This window comes from Rhinopithecus bieti, unplaced genomic scaffold (genome assembly GCF_001698545.2).
Source record: "Rhinopithecus bieti isolate Rb0 unplaced genomic scaffold, ASM169854v2 scaffold_21412, whole genome shotgun sequence".
In the NCBI taxonomy this organism is placed as follows: Eukaryota; Metazoa; Chordata; class Mammalia; order Primates; family Cercopithecidae; genus Rhinopithecus; species Rhinopithecus bieti.
The window spans coordinates 2,734,260-2,754,478 of NW_016811643.1; the positions used below are offsets into that span (position 1 = coordinate 2,734,260).

General features: G+C 40.1%; 2 protein-coding genes across 2 annotated transcripts; one reads left to right on the top strand and one right to left on the bottom strand.

Annotated features, from left to right (window-relative positions):
• Positions 1 to 1,866: 1,866 nt before the first annotated feature.
• LOC108543730 (olfactory receptor 51G2-like) lies at positions 1,867 to 4,640 on the top strand. Its single transcript, XM_017894327.1, has 2 exons — positions 1,867 to 1,878; positions 3,660 to 4,640. The coding sequence occupies exons 1-2, from the start codon at positions 1,867 to 1,869 to the stop codon at positions 4,638 to 4,640; spliced, it is 993 nt and encodes a 330-aa protein (XP_017749816.1).
• Positions 4,641 to 17,532: 12,892 nt separating this feature from the next.
• Positions 17,533 to 18,480, bottom strand: LOC108543783 (putative olfactory receptor 52P1). Its single transcript, XM_017894484.1, has one exon. It carries the CDS (start codon positions 18,478 to 18,480, stop codon positions 17,533 to 17,535), a length of 948 nt encoding a protein of 315 aa, XP_017749973.1.
• Between the last annotated feature and the right edge of the window lie 1,739 nt (positions 18,481 to 20,219).

Genomic DNA, 20,219 nt, shown 5'->3' on the forward strand with positions numbered 1-20,219 from the left:
ATCTACCTATCGTCAACCTGCCTATCATGCAACTACCTAGCTACCATCCATCTACCTATCCATCCATCAATCTGTCTATTGATCCATCTATCAATCTATTCATCATCCATGTATCATCTATCTCCATCTATCTCCATTGTTTTTTCTTTCCACAGTTAGTTTATCATGTTTTTCTGTTGATCTCTCAGGAGATTACAGCTTTGAGGAGAATTTTTTCTTCCTAAACTATGAGCCTTTAATTAAACTCACACAGTATGCAACACAGGGACAGTCAATAAGCACATGGGTCCCTTACAGTCTTTGGACTTTTCTATGGGGAGCCTCAAGGACAGATGCATATAAGCAGTCAGGGAGGAGGCAGGGGTGGTATAGGAGGAGATCTTGTAAATACATCTTCCTATTTCATCTTGCTTAGGGATGGCTATTTTTAGCATTAACAATGTTAATAATCATCATAACTAACAGAAAGCAGCAGCATTACACAGTGCCCTGACCTTGATAGTTGCTCTGATGTATAATAATTAGACTGTGGTGTGACTTGTGTTTGATGGAGACATGCACTGAACCCAGCTGGGGACACTGGAGGATGCCGATAGGTAAATGACTCCCTCTAGGAACACTTCCTTAGCCAGTTGTATCCTCATAGTTTACTCAGAAGACATGTCTGAAGGACAGGTGCAAAAGAGGGAATGATGGAATTTTGATATTGTCCAATGGCTTATCTTATCTTTATAAACAAGTGCCCTGAAGGAGTCTTAAACTTTTACTGAATATAAAAGTGAAGTGAACTAATATTGTGATGAATACACTAAGTGTTAGGCATTATGTTAGGCATCTAACTACAGGATTAAGCTGGTTCATGCACAAAGCTATTGAAAACAGACTCAGAAAATAGAAACCTGTCAAGGTTATAGAACTTTCATAAGAATGGCAATTAGAAAGTGGCTCTGCCACTTAAACACATAAAATGCACAGTGGTTATTCAGAATAGAGAACACACACAAGCAATATGAAAAATGCAGGCAACCCAATAGAAAAATGAGTAAAAGACTGAAAACTTCTTAAAAGAAGATATTCAAATAGTAAGCATATGGAAAGGCACTCACTTTGTTAGAAATCAAGGAAATATACATTAAAACCAAAAGACAATACCATTACACACCCATAGAATAGCTGTAATTAAAAAGACCAACCACACAAAATATTGATGAGGATGTAGAGTAATCGAACTCTCCTACAGTGTTGGCATGGGTATAAATTGGTAAATCACTTTTGAAGGCTGTTTGGAATATGTGAAAGCTGAATGTATAAATAGCTTATGACAAATCAATTTCATTCCTAGGTAATACTCAACAGAACTGCAAACATGTGTTCATAAAAGATACGTATTGGAGTGTTCATGGAAACACTATTTATAATAGTTCCTCACTTGAAATGACCTAAATGTCTGTTAATGATAGAATGGATAAATATATAGTGATATATTCACCCAAGGAAAAAATATGCAGCAATGAGAATGAATACATGATAGCTGTATGAAGCAATATGGATTAATCTCACAGACAAAGTTTAGTGAATGACACAAATGAATACCTACTCTATGATTCTAATTATAGAAAGTTCAAAAACAGGCAAAGTTAATCTGTGGGATTAAATAGTGATTATCACTGAGGAGATAGAGTGACTGAAAGAAATCATGGTTTTTTTTGTGGGGGGGGGGATGGCAATATCCTGTTTATTGATCTGGGTGTTTATCACATGGGTGTATTCACTTTGCGGAAATTTATCAAGATTTACATTTATAGTATGCAGACTTTTCTATGTGTATGCTATATTTAAATAAAATTATTTTTGAAATGGTCAAATATGGTGAATTTGGTGAGTAGAAAGATGTCTTAAGAGTAGAGTTCCTAATACTTAGGGAAGAGGTGATTGAAAAGACTAGACATGCCAAATGGACAAGGCCTTTCCTCTTCTGGATTTAGTATAAAGCTCTTGCTTAGACCTGATCCTGCAGGTATCAGGAAACCACTGGTGATCATAAACACAGTTATGACAGAAGACATTTTCCTAATATAAATTTGATCACCATTTTTTCTCTGTATACATATACTAGTTTAAATGTCCATACTTGTCATTTCATAAATATTTTGCTGACAATTTAGAATTGGCCTTTTATCAGAATGCAGAAAAGACGGAAGAAGGTGGGACAGTTAAGCTGTTATAATATCCAGGAAAATGGTGATGATTCAGCTAGATTAGTTTCACTGGGATCTAAAAGGAGGAATAGTTTAAAGATAGTTGATTTGGACAATATGTTACAAAGTAAAAGGATATACAAAGTTGTATTAGTTTTTTGGTATTTCACAGATAACAGGAAAGGAAGGGAGACACTAGCCAACAGGTGCTGAAAGGTGAGCTTTGGGGAGATGTGGAGGAATTAGAGTTTGGTTTGCACTATAGATTTAATATCTTGCAGAGTCACAATGTGAGATGCTTAGGAGACAAATGGAGATGCAGTCCTATTTTAAGGAGAGAAGTTGGAAAGAAAATGTAGCCTGAAAGTGCTGTGTGAGGTTATTAGAACAGATGAGCTCACACACTGCACTTTGACCTCCTTGGAATAACATGATTAACTCTGGGGTTCTGGAAATTCATGCTGCTCTGCCTGACCCTTCAGGGGATGCCCCTTAAGATGTGTCAGCTTCCACCTTCTGCCCCCAACTTGGGAGTACGTTATAGTACTCGGCCCTATCATAACAACTTTTGTAGTGGGAGGGCTGAAGAAGAGATATTTAAGAGGAAAGTTCCTTGTAATTGAGTTCACGGCCACAGGACTGTTTTGAAGGTAGGGCCAGAATAAAATATGCAAGCTTTAAGCAGCCTTTAAAGTGAAGGTAGAGTTGGTGAAGAAGGAGATTAACAAAATTGAGTGTGTCTGGTGAACTACTATCTTGTTTATCAGTTCTTAATATCAAGAACTCTTGACTACTTCCTTTAAGCCAGTTCATCTTCATAGGAAAGAAATTTGTCATCATTAAGCACATTTAAAGAACCTGTTTTGGGCCCCAAAGGCATTTCTAGAAAAGAAATGTAGAAAATGTTTGTTCTATGACAGCAATAGAGGAGTATGCAACCAGTCTCCTAAGAGGATGGTTTTGAAAATATCTCATTTGTTTGAGTGTGGCCTTTATGGTGTATTTGTTAACGGATCTGTCAGACTGGAAAACTCACCTCTAAAAATAAATAGAAATGGAATTTAAACTTATATTGTTTCTAATATAATTTTAAATTTCTACATAAAATTATTCTCCTTCAGTTTTAGTCTGCAAAGACACTCTGGAGGGGAGACTTTTAGGTTTAACAAGTGAAAAAAAAGAGACTGTTTAGGCCAAAGGGAAAATAGTGGCTAATGAAATATCCATAAGCAGTAAGCAGAGATCAACTTAGAAACTTTCTCTTTTTGAATAAAAGAGAATAAAGTGCGACATCATTTTATTCAAGCCAAAAACCTCAGGAAACAGAAGGAAATAGAGCTCCTAAAATGAATGGAGTTTGTTCCATAGCCTAAGAAAGGGTTATGAGGCAGCTCTTCTTTCTCAAGCCCAAACTTATTAGGGACTTTATAAGTAATGATCAAATGAACTTCTTACTCTTAGGGTGGACAACTACTGCCTGGAATCACCACGTTCTCCTGCAACACCAGCACTTCTGGTCAGTCTACCTTCCTCCTCACTGGTTTTCCAGGCCTGGAAGCCTCTCATCATTGGGTTTCCATCCCCATCAACCTCCTCTGTGTGGTTTCCATCCTGGGTAACAATATCATCCTCTTCCTGATCTGCACAGATCCAGCCTTACGTGAACCCATGTATATCTTCCTGTCCATGTTGGCAGCCTCTGATCTGGGCCTCTGTGCCTCCACCTTCCCCACCATGGTGCATCTCTTCTGGCTTGGAGCTCGTGAACTGCGCTTTGATCTCTGTGCAGCACAGATGTTCTTCATCCATGCCTTCACCTATGTGGAGTCCAGTGTACTGCTGGCCATGGCCTTTGATCACTTTATTGCCATACGGGACTCTCTGCATTATGCCACAATCCTTACCCACTCAGCCACAGCCAAAGTGGGAACTGCCATTCTGGTGAGGGCTGTTCTGCTCCACTTCCCGGGACCTATCCTCCTGCAGCAACTGCTCTTTCCCAAGATCAGCACTCTCTCTCACTGCTACTGCCTGCATTGTGACCTTGTGGGGTTGGCCTGCTCAGACACCCAGATCAATAGCCTGGTTGGCCTGGTTTACATCCTCTTCTCACTGTGCCTTGACTCCTTCCTCATCATGCTCTCATATGCCCTGATCCTACGAACCGTGCGGGGCATCGCATCACCTGGGGAACGGCTCAAGGCACTCAACACGTGTGTCTCACACCTCTGCATTGTTCTCATCTTTTATTTGCCCAAATTGGGGCTGTCTGTGTTGCACAGAGTAGGGAAGCACAGCTACCCTGCTCTGGCAGTGCTCATGGCCAACCTACACTTCTTGGTCCCACCCTTCATGAACCCCATTGTGTATTGCATAAAATCTAGGCAGATTCGTCAGAGCCTCCTAAAGCGCTTCCAGCAGAAGAGGATTGATGCTTTCTAGAACAGCAAAAGGACCCTGACACATGACCCTGGGATTTCGGGTAGGGGAGGAGTGGTTGCAGAGAGTTATTTTTTGAGGTTTTTGGGTGATTCAGCTCTGTTACAGTTTTTGGAGACTAAAAGTGTCGTAAAGCTTATTAAAGTATCACCTTGATAATCTTCTCATTGCTCTGATTAGAGCTGAACTATCTCAAACTCATATATGCTGTAATATCTCCTTATCCAGAGGGCTTAACCAAACTGAGAGAATGGGTGTGTGTATCTATCTATACAGGCACCTCTCTCCTTCCCCCCTCCCCTGGATTTTTCTTTCTCGTTTGATTTATAAGCCTAAGGAAGAGCTATAGTAAACTATATTCACCTTAATGCCAGTGCTCTTTCCCCAAATTTAATTTTAACCAGTTCATACAACAAGAATCAGAAAAGGGAGGTGGGTGGTAGGAAAACATGTATGGCAACAGTGTACACGCCAATTTTATTTGCAGTTATTTTACAGATTAGGGAGTGGTAGTTTTCCTCTTGGTTCTCTTTATGTATTTCTGATTGTGTGTTAGAGAAAGTTTGGCATTGACAAGCCTAGGGAAGTTGTTCACTATAACTTCTGGAGAGTGCTGGTTTCTCAGGTACCAATGATAAGGGTGGACTAGTAATCCACTTTCACAGCTGATCTGCTAGGATGTCAGCTCCATGAGTCCAGGGATTCAGGGCTATTTTGTTCACTGATGTATTCCCAGCTCCAAGTTCAACATCTATCATATAGTAGGTGCTCAATCCATATTGTTGAATAAATGGGTAGGGTAGATGCAGGAGCAAAAAATTCTTGACTGTGGATCCTCAGGAAGGGAGGGGACTGAGGCATCTGAATGTCTGAGGCCTGTAGGGATAACAAGCAGTTGATAAACTGGAATGGAATGAGATAAAGTTGGATGTCAGAGACATTGGGAACAAGGTGTAATTCTCTATAACACATGGTCAGAAGACTGTCTCTAAGGATGCAGCTCAGAGAGGAGAGCTACGTTTATTGTGGTGCTTTTTCCAAAGTTGCTTCCAAACTTCTAGAAGGAAGTTTACCCACAAACTGAAGGATGTCTCACTTCAGCACTATCATGGCTCTTGGCCTGCTCAGTTCTAAAATATTTGAATGTTTCTTGAAGAATTGAAATAGGGATATTCCTAGTGGTAAAAACCACTCAAATTTAAAAGAAGTGGTGATAGAGCTGTTAGAAGGTACATTGGCTGTTTCTATGGCCATCCAGACAAATGGGAATTTAATGATTGCAGTCATTGTTGTGTGTCATTTTAATGAATTCAGACAAGACAGAATGAGGAATTTCGAGGCAAGTAGGAGGGTGGGAGCTGTGAATCCTGTACAAGCAATCTAGTTGGAATGGTTGTTTCCCCTGCTGGATTGTACTTCACTGGCCGTCATAGTATGGGTTCCAAGGAACTCAGGGTCCTGTGCCTATCAGTAACTAGGAGGCCACTGCCAATGCAGGTAGATGTATCTGAAGTCACAGATCCTGCCCATAGAACTCAAGTAACAAGGATAGCAAATCATGAGTTTAAAGTTATCATGATATCTAGTAGTAGCCAACCAAAAGTTTCAGTATATCCAGTTTGACCAGCCACTTTGGAAAAGAAGGTCATTTGAAAAGATAACTTGTACATATAGGTTCTTTATCAGGGCCACAGATCTTAAGCTGAATAAGCAAGAGTGTTATTCAGGCCCTTCTGTCTGCTTCACTTACCACCCCAGTAATAGGAAAGGTTCTAATCAGGAAGTCAGCATGTCCATCTCACTGAGGTTCCCTCCAACCTCTATCAGAAACCTTAGGCTGACATGATGGTATTCAGGACCACAGGCATCCTTCACAGTTAAAAGAAAACACGCTGTGTACACTGCCCTGAGGCTGTACAACTCCCATTCAGAAGGTTGCCAGAATAAAATTTGGATGTTAGACATCTGATCTAGCATTGTAGGGATCTTGGGCTTTGTCATATTTGTCTTTTATCCACAACAGCTCTGAGCTTGGAGACTGCTCCCACCCACCCTTAATCTCTATCACCATGCATGACCATTTTCCTTGCTGGACATTTCATGACTGCACTGACCTCAAGAACTGGAAGGGATATGGGGGTCTACACCTCTACAACTTTACCTTCAGTGTGCAGGCATCTCGGCATGTCCCATAATGCCTTCTTTTGCTTCACAGGCCCAATAGCTATAGTACTGTAGTATCTGAAACTGACACAAAGGGAGTCCTGGGATAGTCTCTAAAAAGCTTTGCTACTAGTTTACCCAGTAAAAGATTATTAGGGTGTGATATATAGTGGATTTTAGATTTTGGCATCAATTTTTAAAAAAATTCAATGTATATAAATCTAAAGCTCTTCTCTTAATTCTTATGCTAATCAGACTGCCACCCACCCATGCAGAAAACCTGAGTTAAAAAAATCTCAGCTCTGGCCCATACCAATGGTGTGATCTTAAGTTAGTCACTTTCTCTCTCTGAATCTCCATTTTCTCATTATAATGTGGGGATACTTACCTGATAGAGAAGTTGTGAAGATTTAAATACAAATATATATAAAGCACTAAAACCAACAGAGAGCCCATTTTATGTATGTTTGTGTGGTTATTTGATTAGAGCCCATCTTCCCTATTCGCTGCAAGCATGATGATGATGATTGTTTTTCCTGAGTTGTCTAACTCTAGTGCTTAACATGGCCCTGAGAATGGTAAGCCATTTATGTGTTAAATGAATGAATAAATGAAAGACTGAATTCCTCACAAATGGTAAATGCAATTGATTGTATAATTTTTTATTGAGCTCAATAGATGGGAGCACTTATTAATGTAATTATTATATGTAATTATATAATTTGTATAAGGTAACTGATTTTGGGAGGAAAAAGTCAATTGTTTGTTGGCTGCAAATGCAAACATTTTATTCATGGTTACACTGCTCTATAGAAGCCGTGGGTTTATTAATTCATAACTGAACCTCTCAAGGACTTTAGGTTCCAAAGGGGAGATCCAAATCTGGTCTAAGAAGTTCTGTGTATATAATTCCAGCTACCAAGGCTTGTCCTGGGTTAACTGTACAGTATACTCTGAGTCTGCGACACTCTAGAGCTGAGTGGGGTGCTTGGTGACTGGGAATGAGTGACTGACTCACCTTGTATATTTTTAGATCAAGGAAAAGTTTTGCATACACTTATGCTAGGCCTGGCTACTAACAATGGATTGGAGGGGAGGATGGTCCTAGACAAGAGGAGGAAGAGGAGAAGGCTTATAAAAATCAGGATGCATGTCCCAAGTTCTTCAAAGCCAAGTCTTCCCAAGAATGGCTTATGGAGATTGGCCATGGAGAAAATGATTTCCTAATAGTCCTCTGTAAAACAGAGAGCTATTTTGCCCTTTACAGAGAAAAAAAGGGAAGCCTACAGTGACTGAACCAATGAGCAATTGTTGTGAATTCACTCAGAGTGATGTGAAGTTATGATGAATGCAAATTTATTTATATTGGAATGCTTTGTGGATTAGAAGAATATAGGGAAAAATGCCCCTTAGAGAAAAGTTCTTCTGAAGTCCTACCACCTCCTCCCATGGACCAGTATAAGAGAATACTTTTGAGGGAGATAGGACAGAAATCAGTTGAAATTTTAAATTTTAAGTTATTTATTTTAATTTTGTGGGTATATAGGTGTTTATTATTTATGGGAAATAAAATGTTTTGATACAGGTATGCAATGTGAAATAAGCACTTCATGAAGAATGGGGTATCCATCCCCTCAGGCATTTATCCACTGAGTTGCAAACAATCCAATTATACTCTTAGTTATTTTAAAATGTGCAGTTATTATTGACTATAGTCACCCTGTTGTGCTATCAAATAGTAGGTCTTATTCATGCTTTTTAACTCACCTATGACAAAACTCAAAAGAATTTTACTTATTATAACTTGGAAAGAAATAATTTTCTATACTTGCACCAATTCTTTCCTTGACCGTCTCTTCTGTTCATACCAATCAGGTGTTAGGCCCCATAACTCCAACAAAATGGCTTTTGTCAATGCTCCAAAGAACTATATATTGCCAGTTCCATTTGTTAATACCTGTATTACTCTGTTCTCATGCTGTTATGAAGAAATACCTCAGACTGGGTGATTTATAAAGATGTTTGATTGTCTCACAGTTCCACATGTCTGGGGAGGCCTCAGGAAACTTACAATCATGGTGGAAGGAGAAACAAACATGTCCTTCTTCATCTGATGGCAGGAGAGAAAAATGCCAAGTGAAGGGAGGAAAACTCCTTATAAAACCGTCAGATCTCATGAGAACTTACTGTCATGAGAACAGCATGGGGGAACCACCCCCACAATCTAATCACCTTCCACAAGGTCCCTCCCCCAGCACACGGTGATTATAATTTGGATTACAATTCAAGGTGAGATTTGGGTGGGGTCACAGAGTCAGAACACATCAATACCCCATCCATTGCTATAACTGTAGCATTTGACACTGTTGATCATTCCCAACACCACTGCTTCTCCCAGATTTTGCACTCTTGCTTTCCCCTGTCACCTCACTTTTTTTTCATTCTCAAGCTCTTTAGCTGTTTCCTCATGGTACCAAACTCAGTTTGTGTTAACTTGGATCCATATACTTGCCTTGATGGCTACCTGGGCAGCCAGAGGCCCCTAGGTGTTTCTTGTGCTGCTGTTGAGATTGCAGAGACAAATTGCTCTTGTTGCTGCTTCTGTATTTGCCCCAGGCTGCAGGTCCAGTTGCAGTGGCTGCTCTCAGTCTCTCATATGGTTCCTGACACATCCTAACATTGCTGTATGATATGGTTTGTCCTTGTCCCCACCCAAATCTCATCTTGAATTGTAATCTAAATTGTAATCTCCATATGTTGAGGGAGAGGCCTGGTGGAAGGTGATTAGATCATGGAGGAAGTTTCCCCCATGCTATTCTCATGATAGTAAGGGGGTTCTCATGAAATCTGATGGTTTTAAAAGTGCTTGGAAGTTCCCTCCTGCTGCCTTGTGAAGAAGGTACCTGCTTCCCCTTTGCCTTCCACCATGATTGTAAGTTTCCTGAGGCCTCTCCAGCCATGCAGAACTGTGAGTCAATTCAACCTCTTTCCTTTATAAATTACCCAGTCACTGGTAGTATCTTTATAGCATTGTGAGAATGAGTGAATACACTGTACCTCAGGCCTTTGCTGTTATTTTTGCATGTCTGCATTAGTCAGCTCAGGCTGCTGCAACAAAATACCATAGACTTTCTGACTTAAACAGTAGAAATTTGTGTTCTCACAGTTCTGGAGGCTGGAAGTCTGAGTCTGTGATTTGCAAGAATGATTGGGTTCTAACAAGGGTTCTCTTCCTGGCTTGCAGATGGTCACCTTCTCACCTTGTCCTCATGTGGTGGGGGAGAAAGCACCAGCAAGCTCTCTGCTGTCTCTTCTTATAAGGACAGTAATCCCATCATGAGGTCTCTACTATCATGACCTCATCTGACCCTAATTATTTTGCTAAAGGCCCTGTCTTCAAATACAGTCACATACATTGGGAGAAAGGGCTTTCACACATGAATTTTGTGTGAAACTTTCAGTTTATAACACCTTTTAGCTTTAACAGATTCCCTGTTGCTTCTGAGGAATGAAATATCATGGCTTTGCTTGGTCACTGACACATTTGTAACTTGGAAGAGCAATGGAATTAATTCACCATAGGTGTGGACTTTAACTAATGGAAGATAAGGAATCATTGGATAAATTGCCTTTCTTTCCCCCCCATATGGTCTGTGTTGAGAGAGTCCATTGGAAGACATCTGGGGCACTGAGCAGTCAGCTTGTGGCTAAGTTGGTGGCAGCTCAGTAATGCATTCCTTCCCTGCCTCACTCCATTTTTCTCTCACTCCTGGAAAGATAATGCACTTTCTAGTATAATGCTTGCACATGTGGTTTTGTCTCAGGCTGTTTTCTAGAGAATCCAAGCTAAGAAGATCAATATAAGGAATGGTCCTTGAAAGCAAACTCTCAGGGTAGGATTTGTCATTTGACTGTCTACCAGTCTGAAAGCAACAGGGATCACACTGCTGATGGTAAATAGAGTAGTGAAAACATCTGTCACACAGTGATGTACATTTACTAAAGATTTCCTACTGTTAATTGGGATGAGGTAAAGGTGGAAGGAGAGGCAAGAATGCTTGATCAGCCTGGGAATATGGTAATATTATGGATTGTGGTGTGGGTTGGCTGATTTTGATGGCATTTGGAGCATTGCAAAAAGAAAATAAGCTCACGCCATTCAACTCCCTTAACTTAAAACATGATGCTAAATGCAGTCCTCCACAGTAGCTTAAAAAGAGAGTAATTTCCTGAAGCCAGAGGACTGATGAAAAATCAGGCCCAGAATATGTTATTAAGGGCAACAGAAATATGAGGAAGACTGAACGTGCAGTCTCCAGAGGTCACCTATGTCAAAGCAAATTCCATAGCAGAGAAAGTATGGGAGTTTAAGAGCTGGAAATGAGACATTTGGCTATATAAGCCTAACACAATGGATTTTATATTTTCTCTGAACTTTCTAGGCTTGCAGAAGCACCATCTTCCCAATGACAAAAGAGAATAGTTTCTCTTTGCTTGAGAATCGTGAAATGACCTCATCGAAGCAGGGGTCTTGCAAGAGGTTTCCTGTTATAAGATCTACTTTATCACTCTTCATTGCTTCTAGACCAGTGAGCTAACTTACCACCTTAAGAAAGTAGAAATAGAAGAACAAATTAAACGTAAACAGATGAGAGGAGATTTAGAAAAGGTAACAGCAGAAAGCAAAGAAAATGGACACAAAATTTTAAAAGTCATAATTTGGTTCTAAAAATTAACAAAATGGATACACCTTCCTGCACAAACCAGCATTACAGAACAGGACAAAGCACACACAAATAACCAAGAATTAAAAGACACGACAAGTCCTATAGAAATGAAAGGATAATAAGGGGATGTCATGAACATTTATACTAACATTGGTATATTATTTTGACAGTTATACTTAGAGGAAATTTTGGGGGAAATAAAAAAAATTTTGAAAATACAAATCTTAAATCTATATCTGTTAAAAATTGAACATGAAATAGAAAGAAAACCCCCTTCACACCCAAGTTTCTGTCATGCAGAATTCTATCAAATATTAAAAAAATAAATATTACATGAATATTATCAGAAAATAAAGTATAATGGATTAGTTTCCAGTACATTTTGTGAGACAAGCAAAACACTGATATAAAAACCTGACATGGAATAAAAACCTATCATGAACATAAACATAACTATTTCATGAAAATATTAATAAACTGAATCCAGCAATATATAAATATGATAATGCATCATGACCAAGTGGGGTTTATTCCAGGAATGCAAGGTAGTTTAACATTTAAAAATAAGCAGTATTTCGCAGCACTTTGGGAGGCCGAGGGGAACAGTTCACCTGAGGTCAGGAGTTTGAGACCAGCTTGGCCAATGTGGTGAAACTCTGTCTCTAGTAAAAATATAAAAATTAGCCGGGTGTGGTGGTGTAAGCCTGTAGTCCTAGCTACTTGGGAGGCTGAGGCAGGAGAATTGCTTGAACCCAGGAGGTGGAGGTTGCAGTGAGCTGAGATTGTGCCACTGCACTCCAGCCTGGGCAACAGAGTGAGGCTCTGTCTCAAAAAAAAAAAAAAAAAAAAAAAAAAAAAAAAAAAAAACAGTAAAATTAAAATAAAACAAGCAAGTATAGTATACTGCATCAGCAGCATAAGGGAGAAAACCAGATGATTACCTAAGTATGTGAAGAAAATAATTCACCAAATTCAACACGATTCTTGATGAAAACTTGCAACAAATTTCAATAGATGTGTACTTTTTCAACATGGTATCTGTGAGAAGTGTATAGTTAACATATTTCATGATGAAAGACTGAATACTATCCTCCTGAATTCAGAAACAAGCTCATGAATTCATGCATATATCCAAACTCAAACTGTCTACACAAAATAGGTGTAGGTTTTTGCATATCAATTGTACCTCAATAAAGCTGTTAATATAATGGTGAGAGACCATAGCAGGCATTAGTTAGGATGTGAACACACTGAAACTCTCCTACACTTCTGGCGTGAGAAATGTAAAATGGTGCAGCTGCTCTAGAATAACTTTGGCAGTTCCTCAAATGATTAAATAGAATTACCACATGACCAGTAACTCTACTTCTAGGTATATTCCCAAGAGAAATGAAAACATATGTCCACACAAACAGTTGTACACGATGTTATAGTCACATTATCTGTAATTGCCAAAAGGTGGAAACAACCTAAATATCCGTCAACTCATTAATGGATAAACAAAATGTGGTATATGTTCATACAATGGAATATTATTCAGCCAGAAAAAGGAATGACATACTGATATGCTACAGCATGGATGAACCTACAAAGCATTATGCTAAGTGGAAGAAGTCAGTCCCAAAGTACCATATATTATGTATTCATTCACATGAAAGTCTGGAGTAGGGAAATCTAGAGATTCAGGAAGAAGCTGAATAGTGGCTGCTTAGGGCTGGTGAGGACAGGAGAATATGAGGGTGATAACTATAGGGTATGAGGTTTGGTTTTGAGGTGAGGAAAGTGTTCTAAAATTGACTGTGGTGATGGTTGCATGTATCTGTGGATATGCTAGAAACCATTGAACTGTACACTTTAAATGGGCGAATTGTATAGTATTTGAGTCATCTCAATAAAGGTGTTAACAAAAGAAAAAGATCAGAAACAAGACAAGGATGTCTGCTTTACTAGTTTTATTCAACAATGTATTGGAGGTCCTAGTCAGTACAATAAAATTTAAAAAACTCAATATCAAACAATCAAAACTCTAGCAATTTTTGTAGAAATGAACAAATTGATTTTGAAATATATATGGGAATACAAAGAACCCAGAATAATAAGAACCACTGTGAAAGTAGTGTTAGAAGACTTACGCTACTTCATTTGAGACTTACTACTACTTATACTATTATTAAGAAAGTGTAGTGTTGACACTTTCTTGATCACTTTCTTGATCTATTTGTCAAGGCAAGTCAATTTGGAAAAGAAAATCTTTAACAAATAATGCTGAAACAATGGAATATTCACGTGAAAAATAAATCTTGAACTCTAGGTTACGACATACACAATTTTTATTCATGTTGGATCATAGGCCTAAAATTAAAAGCTAAATCTATAAAACAAAGCACTAACCATGAATAAAATTGAGTATTTGGACTCCATCATAACTAAAAATTTCTTGTAATCAAAAGATACTAGTAAGAAAATGAAGTTCAGGAGCTGTGGCTCATGCCTGTAATCCCAGCCTTGGAAGGCTGAGGTGGGTGGATCACTTGAGCCTAGGAGTTTGAGACCAGCCTGGGGAACATGGCAAAACCCTGTCTCTGAAAAAAAAAAAAAAAAAAAAAGAAGAAGAAGAAAAACTAGCTGGCTGTGGTGGCTCATGCCTGTAGTCCCAGCTACCTGGGAAGCTGAGGTGGGAGGACTACTTGGAGCCTGGGAAGTTGAGGTTGTAGTGAGCCAAGTTTGCACAATTGCACTCCCACCAGGGTAACAGAGCGAGACCCTGTATCAAAAGAATTAAAAAAAAAAATCAAAAGGCAAGTCACAAAATTGAATAAAATATTTTCACTATGTATATCTGGCAAATGGCTTGTATCCAGAATATATAAATAGCTAGTACAAATCAACAAAATAAAAAATTAGAAGTGGGAAAAGACTTCAACAAACATTCTACAGAAGTCATATGCATGAACAGAAAACATGTGAGAAGTTGTTCAGTATCAGAGAAATGCAAACTAAAATCACAAGAAGTTACTAGCTTACTTTTAGTCAATGGACTGGCTAAAATGAAAAAAAGAATGACAATATTAAGGAATGACCAGGATGTAGAACAGCTGGGAACTGTTATACATCACTGGTGATATTAAAAAATGGTGCAATTACTTTGGAAAAGCAGGTTCTATTAACCTCTGACCCAGCCATTTCACTGCTAGGTTAAGAAATACTCACAGCAGTTTTATTCATAATAGTAAAATATGGGAAACTCAGTTATCCAGAAGTAAACTTTGATATGTTCATACAATGGAAAATTACTTAGCAATAAGAAGAAATTAACAGTTGATGCACATAACATGAATCTCAAAAATATTATGTTGAGCCAAAGAAGTCAGACAAAGTATACATATTGTATAATTCCATTTATGTGAATTTCTGGAATGATAAATTAAATTTAATCCAAGGTGATCAAAAATTAAACAGTGGGACAATGGTTATCTCCATGGAGGGTCAAGAGTATTGCTGGGAAGGAGTACAAGGGAACCTTTTGTGATTGTGAAATTTTTTTTTTTTTGAGGCAAGATCTCACTCTGTCACCCAGGCTATAGAGCAGTGGTGCAATCACAGCTCACTGCAGCCTCAACCCAGCCAGGCTCAAGCGATCCTCCCACCTCTCAGCCTCCTGAGTAGCTGGGACTACAGGCTAATTTTTGTATTTTTCGTAGATGAAGTCTTGCTATATTGTCCAGGCTGATCTCGAACTGTGGGGCTCAAGCAATCTGTCTGCCTCAATCTCCCAAAGTGCTAGGATTACAGGCATGAACCACTGTGCTCAGCCGATACTTTGTATCTTGATTAAGATGGTGTTTATACTGTTGTGTATTTGTCAGAGATATATTTCATGTAAATTATGCCTCATTAAAAAAAGAACTTTGGGAAAAATAATCCAGCCATAGCCAATATAGTTCCAAATACGATGTAGCAAGTTTTCTTGACTTCCCCTAGTTTGAGTTAAGGACCCTGGACAACAGAATTTACTGGCTAATCTGTGGCCTCTGATTGTCTGACAACCTGAGGTGTCTGTGGGCAAATTAAGACTACCAGACTCTTTTGTGGCGAGACCTGGGGTGAAGGAAGAATTATTTGGATGGCTTCAGGTTGAGTAATATGAGAGTCACAGAGTACATGGGGGAGATTTGCTGGGGTCCCATATTCAAGTTGTCAAAAATTTATCTTCCTGAATCACCATTATATGTCCAACACCTAGAACAGCATTTGGCATATTGCACGCTCTCAGAAATGTCAGTGATGTTAGGAAAAAAATTAGCCTCTCACCCTCGGATCAGACTTTTACTAGATTCTTGGTCTTAGGGTCTAGATTTATAGGAACTCACCTGGTAAAGAGTAAAAGGTACAGAATTTCATATTAGAAACGTACTTGCTTTTTTGGGCAAGCAACTGTCTTCCTAATCTTCTGCCTCTGCCCTGTAAGTTGGGGATAATGATCTCATCAGATGATTATGAGACTACAGTAAATGTATATTCTCTTGGTACACTGCAGAGTGTTAAACTAATCCACTGTGGCTACTGACTGCAGTTCTGGGGACCCAGGGAATGCTGAGCCCATTAGAGGCCTTCTCCTGTTTAAGCTCTTTCTAAGCTTATTAAAGTGTTTTATCCAGGAACCAAATAACTGTCTAGCGGCTGCCATCATTTTATAATTTTCATTCTTATAAACCTGCCTCAGAAGGTCAAATTGGACAGAGTTCCCTATTTTCTTCCCAAAGAAGGACCTGGTTCCTTCCCTGGACCTTTGATGCTTAGAGGAAGCGCACAAGGCCACTTCTAGGGCACAGAAGGAAAGACTTAGGATGTCATCTCACCTTAGGCTTTGCTCCTGCACCTTACACCTAGGCATGGCCTTACCTGCATACAGAGATGGGGTGAGATGAGATGTGGTCTGGGGGCCTCATTTCTTCTGAGCAAGTTGGTGTTCTTTACCCACGGTCTCTGTGCTTACCCTAACCATATTACAGTTTGACCTTTGAACAACATGGGTTTGAAATATGCAGGTCCACTTACAGGCAGATTATTTTTAACCAAACACAGATAAAAAATATTGGAATTGCAGGATATAAAACCTGCAAATAAGGAGAGCCAAATTTTTGTATATTTCTGTTCTTAGGGCTCCCTTGGCATATGCACAGGTTTTGGTTTATATAGGATTCCTGGAACCAATCCTCCCACATATAAGGAGGGACAACTGAAATAGTATGATTCACTTTGGCCACTGTCTCCTTATGTGTGTTTCCTCTAACAGTGAGCAGTCATCATGAGAGGAGGCCCTTTGACCTAATTTGTCCTAGGTTTTAGCAAAATATTTGGCCCATAGTGCATGCTCAGTGAAAAGATAAAAACTATTCCAGAGAACCTTCCTAGATTTACATCATACCTTGTTACTTATTCTTGTGTACACTGGACAGTTTGCCCAGAATTCTCCTTCTTTTGTTGTTATCATCCCTATGGCTAATTGCTAAGTGCCTTGTCTCTGCCTCTCTGCCTGATTCTATGTATGGGTGTGGGTGTGTTTCTCCCCAGTCAGATGTAGAACTTGGTGAGGGAGGTATATATGTATTCCTATCAGAGTAGGAATACCTGTCTGTGGATGGAGGTTATTTCTCCTTGTCATACCAGTAGCTATATCTTTCCCATTTTAACAATATCTTCTGGAAGGTAGAAACAATGTCAGATAGCAGAAATGGATTCCCTGGGAGGCCATCATCAGTTTGGTAGCCATATTTCCCATTAGACAGGGGCTTCTAACCATAGAAGCCTGAGCTTTGTAACCATATCTACATCATAAGTAAGAAACACCTGACAGATCTTCCACCATCTGACTTTACTGTTGCCCCTTATCAAAGTACGGGTACCATTGAGCATGGGTTTCTGTGTCCCTATCATGTTGGGAGCCACCAGTCTCCCCTGAGGGCTGAGGGGAGAAGATAAAGGTTTCAGGGTGGGGTTGAAGACTATGACTGAGCAGGGCTCCACTTCAGAAGCCGGAGGGCCCCATCCCAGATCTGCTTGGTCTTCATACCATAGATGATGGGGTTGAGCATGGGTGGCACAACCAGGTAGAGGTCAGCTAGGAGGATGTGGATGTGCCGGGGCACATGCTGGCCAAACCGCTGTGTGTAGAAGGAGAAGAGTCCTGGTGTGTAGAAGAGAAGGATGACACCCAGGTAGGAGCCACAAGTGCCAAAGGTCTTAGCCCTTGCCTCCTTGGAGGAGAGGCCTAACACAGCCCGGAGGATGAGTGCATAGGAGACAGCAATACAGATGGAGTCAGTGCCCACCACCAGTGTGGCAGCGGTGATGCCATAGATGTTGTTTGGCTGCGTTGCTCCGCAAGCCAGCTTCACCACAGCCATGTGTTCACAGTAGGAGTGGGCCACCACTCGACTGCAGTACCTCAGTCTTGCCAGCAAGCAGGTGAGTGGGGTCATGAGTCCCAAGCCACGAAGCACAGCTGCAGCCCCCAGCTTGCCTACAGACTCTGGGGAGAGCAACAACCCATAGTGCAGAGGCCGGCAGATGGCTAAGTAGCAGTCAAAGGCCATTGCTAGCAGTATACCAGATTCTACAGCTGAGAAGCCATGGATAAAGAACATCTGGGCAGCACAGGCCCCAAAGGTGATCTCAGCATCCTTTGCCCAAAAAAGTGCAAGGAGCTTGGGCACAGTGGAGGTGCAGAGGACCAGGTCAATGGTAGAGAGCATGCAGAGGAACAGGTACATGGACTGGTGCAATACAGGCTCTGAATATACCACTAGCAGCACCACCATGTTTCCCAGCACTGCCAAGGCATACATGGAGCAGAAGGGAAAAACAATCCAAAAGTGGGATGCCTCCAGGCCTGGAATTCCCATGAGCAGAAAGGAGGTTGGGTTCTGATGGCTATGGTTTGTGAGTTTCATGGCCAGGTAAGGTGGGTAGAGAAGATCTCACTGCCTTGCTCTGAGTCCTAGGAATCCCTGAGAGATGAAGCAACTGGGATTCATCTTTATGCTGTGGCTGAACAGCAGCAGGAAATATTTGCATTAGACTTCGTGGAAAGCATCCAGAATGGGAAGATAGTAGGGCACTGGGAAATAATGCAAGGCAGGAGGTGGGTTACTAGCTTCAGGGTTCAAAGAAGCCCTTCACACTTCTCTCTGATTCAATGATGTCTAGGCTGTGGGCGCTGGGCAAGTGGCATGGCTGTAGAAACTTCTCTATGGTGACAGGCTCTAGCAGAGAATTTTGCAGCTTTCTTCTACCTGTGAGCCCTCTTTTGCCTATACTCTGAATTTTTTTATTTGGATTCATCTGCCTGTGTGACAATATAAGAGTAATATTAATGATAAAAAGTCAGGCAGATTGGATGGAAGATTCAAATGTGGTTACTTTTCAAGATTGAAAGATCAGATCTGAAGGGAATTGATAGGAAGGAGAAGAGATCTTGGGCGGATTTTTCAAGCCATTGAGCATGTAATAACCCATAGATGAGGCTCAGAACCTAGGTTCTGACCAGGAACAGCAAAACAGAGGTGAGAGGCTGAGTCTCTGGTAGTCTGATACAGGCATAAGATTGTCTGGCTTATGTTTAGTACAAGGATCCTGTACTTGCCTCAAGTGTCCTGTACGGATGCTGGTAGAAACAGCTGTGATCATGCTGAATTGGTCAGTGGTAGGGATCAGGCTAATTTGGCTATAAAAATAATCTGTTAAGGTCATTGAGAAATGATTGAATACAAAGCATTTTCTCTCATTAAAATCAAAAGTACATAAAAGAAAGAGGTAAGAAGTAAATTTTAGTAGTTGGGAACATGGAATCATTCCCTAAAAGCAAAAATGGAGACCCAGGTTTGACCAAATGATAGTACTGTACCTCCATACATCTCCCCATATCTCCTATTACCCTCAAACACCCTTCTGATCTTCCCTCACCTACATTTTGAAATATATTTTTATCTCATTTTTTTTCTTATCTAACGAGGTAGTAATTGGGAATTGGAGAGAAAGGAAAGATTAAAAAAAGACAGGAAGGGGACAGTAGAGGGAGAGGTGGTGAGATAAAAAAAGATGAGAACAAGAACCAGAAATAGACATAGGAGAGAGTAGAAAGAAAAGTACCTCTATCAAAAGAAAAGAACTTCTAATATAATTGTATGTGACTGTGTTCCAATTGCTAATTGAAACAGATAGTGGAACCAATTTTACCGTATAGTGATGCTCATCTGTATTCCTAATCTTAAAATGCAATGCTCCTTGCAATCTTTAGCATCAGCTACCCATACCCAGAGATCATAGGAAACTGCTTTGGGGAAAGAGGTAGGAGCAGGAAAGAAGAGGGTAAAGTCTTCTAATGTGATCTGCAGGAAAGAACTGTGGTCCATGTGTCTTTGTAGTAGAATAATTTATAATCCTTTGGGTATATACCCAGTAGTGGGATGGCTGGGTCATATGGTACATCTAGTTCTAGATCCTTGAGGAATTGCCATACTGTTTTCCATAATGGTTGAACTAGTTTACAATCCCACCAACAGTGTAAAAGTGTTCCTATTTCTCCACATCCTCTCCAACACCTGTTGTTTCCTGACTTCTTAATGATTGCCATTCTAACTGGTGTGAGATGGTATCTCATTGTGGTTTTGATTTGCATTTCTCTGATGGC

What these genes read in the sequence shown, in the direction of transcription:
- LOC108543783 (XM_017894484.1), bottom strand. Translation starts at nt 18,480, where the DNA reads ATGAAACTCACAAACCATAGCCATCAGAACCCAACCTCCTTTCTGCTC.